At 36.9% G+C, this 5,562-nt stretch overlaps 1 protein-coding gene across 1 annotated transcript; it reads right to left on the minus strand.

Annotated features, from left to right (window-relative positions):
• Nucleotides 1-4,145: 4,145 nt before the first annotated feature.
• LOC133324872 (mannose-P-dolichol utilization defect 1 protein homolog) lies at nucleotides 4,146-5,041 on the minus strand. Its single transcript, XM_061533700.1, has 2 exons — nucleotides 4,907-5,041; nucleotides 4,146-4,840 (listed from the first exon to the last, which is right to left on the minus strand). Exons 1-2 carry the CDS (start codon nucleotides 4,989-4,991, stop codon nucleotides 4,146-4,148), a joined length of 780 nt encoding a protein of 259 aa, XP_061389684.1. The 5' UTR covers nucleotides 4,992-5,041.
• Between the last annotated feature and the right edge of the window lie 521 nt (nucleotides 5,042-5,562).

Raw genomic sequence — 5,562 nt, forward strand, 5'->3', positions numbered from 1 at the left:
AAATTCCACTGCCTTCCAGATCGCGAAGATTTCGGTTTGGAAAACACTACAGTCGCTATCCAGTTTGTATGTAAGCTCAAGTCTAACCTTTTACAGTAGACGCCTGCCCTCGTACTTTCTTCCAACTTGGATCCGTCAGTATAGGAAGCCAGACCGTGTAGAGGAGGGTTGCTACGTTTCAGTCGTCTCTACTAGGTAACGACTTCTACATCGCCAATTCTCAGGACTGGTGATATATAGTCCCTTAGTTTTACACGTTTGTCCAATGTCATGCCTAATTCGTTCAGGATACATTCATGCCCGTATGTGCAATTTCGTTATAGATTTTGTTCTTGCAGTCTTAGAACACTAAGCGCTGCCTGACACTTAATGCTGAGACCCAGAGGCCTTCAGCTCAGCATTACGTTCAGAGCTGCTTGTGAGGTGCTTCTCGCTGCTCCAGTTATTAGAACCGAGGCGGCTCTTTGTGCCTTGCCTAATTTGCTGGATGTTGACTTGTTGTGGCGCAGGCAGTGCCACCAGACAAGAGAACCATAGGAAAGAGAACCGAGGTTTCGCAAATGGAATGACAAATTTAATGTACACTCCAGCTCATGGTGAGGGTATAACAAAGCTTTATTCGGATCATGGGATGATGTTCTTCCAGATTCCTACTTTTCGAGTAAAGCAGAAGATTTATTGGAATCCTATGAAGTCGAACAGGGAAGAAACTATTGACATAAATCTATCAATTTTGGACGATTCTCGGGATAGGAACTATTGAGAACGCTAAATTATGTATTTTCTAATCATAGGACGATATTCTTCCAGATTCGTAATTTTGGAGAAACGTTGAAGCTTATCTCACCTAGGATAATATTCTTCCAAACTCCTACTTTTAGATAAGTATATGAGTCCTAGGAAGACAAACTGGGAAGAAGTCATTGACATTACCATAACGAATATTTTCGACTCTGAGTTCAACAACTGGAGGGAATCGCAAAAATGTTTTTTTTAAGCAGAATTCTTAATGAAATCCTAGGAAGACGAACTGGGAAGATTGATTTCTTCCCACATAAGTATGGTCGCCTCTGTGGTCAATAATTGGAGGGAATCGCATAAATGATTTTTTTTCGGATCGTTAATATAACGTTATCGATAATGGACAACTCTCGGGCCAGGTAATATTGAAAATGCAACTTCAAACTTTTGAAGTATACAGATTTATCGGATCATAAGATAATATTCTTCCAGATTCCTACTTTTCGAGTAAAGTAGAAACATTACAGGAATCCTAGGAAGACGAACAGCGATAAGCAAAAAAACAGCATCTTTGCCCGTTGTTTAATATGACCTCAAAATGACTGAGAACGTTGAAAAAGCAGTGTGCAAAGTTACGGGAACTCTTCTGAGATGCCAAAAGACTTCTTGTCCAGTCACATACCCTGGGTAAAAACTCAGCTACCCTCAAGAACTAAGCAACTTGCATTCGCAAATTTTATAACTATATACCGATCTTGAAATTAGAAACACTTTCGATCTAGACAAGATCATTGAATTACAACATACCTATATTAAAAGCAAATCAGTAGATACTGCCCTACATGAGGTGAACACGTTGAGATGAGAATTAATAATTCTAGTTTCAAGGAGACTTAAAAATGTGAAGCTTGAATTCATCCATTCAGCTCTCGAATGTACAGGTGTCACCCCAAATGTAATATAATCGATTGATGGAATTTTGAATCATTGTATTGAAGAGAGTTCCGTGCGAAAATCTGTTAACAGAGGGACACCTCAAGGTGATAAAAACCTAAAGTTTATATGTGATGATGTAGTCCTCTTGATCTGTTGCACATATTTGCAGATAATATCCGACATAACGCAGGATCTTTAGCTACTCTGGCAAAGTGGAACATAGGTAATGGTCTTGGGGTCAATTCTACGAATCAGAAATTGTACTCTTCACTATGAAACGTATGATCGCAATTTTTGTCCTTTCTACCTTAAATGGAGTGACCTTGGAAATATCATTAGAAGTTAAATCCTTAACCACAAATTAACGTGGAAAAGAATGGTGGTAGATCGCAATAAAATGTTTCTAATAGCACTTTACTCATGCAAGAACTCCATAGGAAAGGACAAATAAATAGTGTACGGCAATCGATATTGTTCCTTGCAACCTTTGTTTTTAGTACATCCCATGCTACTTTGGACGTAATCCGTAATTTCCAGACACTGAAAATTTGACTAATTCCAAGCATCAAAATAGGATCTGAGTCTAAAAAAATAGGAACATGGTGAACCTCGTATTTTAGACTCGTTAGTGTATCCTATATGATTATAAATCGAGATTTTCTAGGTAATGCTAGCCAAGTTAGTGCAATATCTCGCTCAATTTGTAGATCGGATAACTGTGACCGTACTCTATTGAGCTCATCAGACAAAATCTGTTTACTTTTCTCAGTAAAGAGAATAAAAATGGCTTACTCTCAAAAATAGAACTCACTGAGTAAATGTTACTGGAAAAGTAATCACACACAAGGTGAGATTTATCGGCGCATTCCTTTTAGTACCTCCCCCAAAAAGGGTCAACATATTCAATCCAATATTAAACGAATGGTATGTCCGATTTGATCCCAACTCTACACATCGTAATGTTTTTACCAATCCTAGATTAAGTCCACAGTGGGAGCCATCGATTCTTTCCTTCCGATACCTCCCCCTCAAAGTGCAAAATATTTTGAAACATTGTTAATAAAATATCAAACGAATGGACTGTCCGATTTGAGCTAAACTTTACAAATCGTAATAATTTTTCCAAACCTAGATCATGTCTAAAGATGGGACCAATAAGTCCACTCCTTCTGGTTCCTGCTTACAAAGATTCAAAATCTTAATCCAATATCAAGCGAATGGAATGTTTGATTTGATCCAAACATTGCACTTCATAAAGTGTTAAAATTCGTTATTTCTATATCCAATTTGTTAATTCAATACCAAACGAGCAGAATACCTGATTTGATTTTTACCAAACCTATATAATATCCGAAGATGGATCGATCGTTCCACTCCCTCTGGTACATTCCCCACAATCAGTCAAACATATATTTATCTAGAGCAAGCTATCTTGGTCCCACTCCACAGATGGTCAACTATTTAATATTTATATATAGCGAATAATAAACCAGTGTGTAGTAGTTCCATTGACCTACGCAAACCATAGGCTGGGGGTATAAATCTGTCGGTAACACAAATGGAAACTTTTTATTTGCTAAATTCCAAAATGACGCATTGGGTATAGTTCAATGTGAAGAATCATCAGAATACGTTGATGACTATTGATCGAAGATGAAAGATATCATAGTACTTCTTTCTACAAAGAACTGCAGTGGAAATGTGTTAAACTAGGAATACGTGCCATTTTCTTATTTCCTGTTCTATTTTGTTTATTTTTTATCAATACTAAAAATAACGCCATTCATTTTTTAGCCATCAGAAATTGACTACTTGAAGACCAGACGAAAACTGTCAACCTATGTTGACCAAAGAATAATCTAGCAACAACATGACAACTAGATGTGGGTTAGGAACTTGGAACTGTGAGTAATGAAATAAATATTACACACATAATTAATTAATAAATATATTTGATAATAGCGTTATCTATCAGTTTTCATGATAACGCTTGTTAGGTCATAAATTTGGTGATTTTTGTTTGTTGGACACCAAACTCGTTCAGCACAGAAAAATACTATTTTTTAAAGTATGTAGTTATGAACGATTTGTCAACATTGGGACACTTCATAATAATATTTTTACCGTAATTTTAGGGTGACGGGTTCAGTAAATTTACCCATAGTTTTATATACATATACAGTCTAAACCGTTTATAACGATAAGTCCCAAAAAAACCCTTTAATTGAAGTCGACTAATTTCGCCGGTACCTTGGCCGCCATTAGAAGAGTTCTCGAATATTAATAAAAAAATTGTATTTAAAATCCCACTAAAATAAACTTTTTTATTACGTTATTCTTCTAATTTTTTATAAAAAAATCTGTCATTTTGCACACACATAAACACAAACGTTATGTTTATCTTTAAAACATTTTAAATAAATATACATTACTAATTGTTGTTTTTGTAATCTCCCACAAAACAACCTTTAATCGACTTTCTTGCTCTTTGACTTTTTAGCTGATGCAGCTTTACCAGCAGCCTTCTTTGGAGCAGCACCCTTAACGGCGCCACTCTTATTCCAGTAGTATAACATTTGGGCAACAATAACACCATTGGCAAAGGATGAAGCACAGAATGTGAGGATCATCATATTATCACCAGTCTCCTGAATTGAGGTAAAGATGCGAGCCAATGAACCGGCAAACAATAGGAATGCGGTGGCGGCGGACAATTGCCCGGTGGAACCATTTTTATAATTTGTAACAGCTTGCGATAGTTTGCCGGTCAACAGGATGGGGATGTTAAGACTTTGAATGGTAACCAAAATTTTGAATGGCAGCAGGCCAGAGCAGAGGACGTACACGAGTAGAGCATAAACGACGGAGAACAACAATGATTTGGCTTTGGCACCACCATAGAACAAGACCATAGCAGCAATTGCGGCCGTTTGGAAAGCCAAGAAGGTGTTATCACCCCAGGAGCTGAAGGGGAATCCGCTTACATAACTATAGGACATATGCACAGTGATGGCGGTCAAATCCAAGAGGACAGAGAACAAATTGATACCTTCGCCAGATTTGTTGTTGAAAATCTTTAACACCTGAGGTACTTTGACTAGCAGGGAACCGGCAATGATGGCCAAACCAAGGCCTTTACTCAGCAATGCCTTAAAACAGGGTACTGTAATCAGGGGAAAATGGGAAAATTATATAGATTGGATTTTATTGAAGACTTTTGTGTACTTACCATCAAAATAGTTATGCTCCTCAAAATAATTATCGAAACATTCCTCGGACATGAGGAATAAGGCACCTTTCTTAATGACTTCCATTGTAGAGTTTTGGTTTTTGCTTAGATAATTGTTCCAATTTTAGTTGTGGGCTAAATAATGTCGTGTTCTTTTTTCTTCCTTTGCACACCGGCTTTGATTGACACGTCTAACCTACTGCCGCTGCTGTTTGTACTGTACTCTTGAACTCTCTCTCACAACAGCAACCACCACTATTTGCACCAACAACAAAATCAACACAATCAGCTGTGTCTTATCAGTCAATTGTCGAGAAATATGAAAATGTTCTTCGTTTTATGCTGGTTTCGTTTTCAATACGATTTATTTGAACTTTACACGTTTAGAATTTTTGTTATCTTTAATTGATTTAATTGAATTTTTTGATTTTGTTTAACAATAAAGAGAACAACCACCCACATAAACACCGTAGGGAGAGAGAAAAACATTCAATCGATAAATAAAAGAAAAACACATTAGGGATTTGTAGATCGATTTATGACTTATCGACTTTGTACACGAATTGGGTGCTGGAATCCAACCGTTCAGACGTGAGCATTCGAAATTCACGGAAAAATAAACATTTTGGTCGAAAAATTAATTAAGAATAGTAAAT

This window comes from Musca vetustissima, unplaced genomic scaffold (assembly GCF_032173495.1).
Source record: "Musca vetustissima isolate MV318-11 ecotype Yass unplaced genomic scaffold, APGP_CSIRO_Mvet_v1 utg318223, whole genome shotgun sequence".
NCBI lineage: Eukaryota > Metazoa > Arthropoda > Insecta > Diptera > Muscidae > Musca > Musca vetustissima.

Excerpts from the sequence above, each read along its gene's own strand:
- LOC133324872 (XM_061533700.1), bottom strand. The coding sequence starts at position 4,991 with ATGGAAGTCATTAAGAAAGGTGCCTTATTCCTCATGTCCGAGGAATGT. Across the intron at positions 4,841-4,906 it reads GGAGCATAACTATTTTGATG|TACCCTGTTTTAAGGCATTG; the intron begins GTAAGTACACAA and ends CCCTGATTACAG.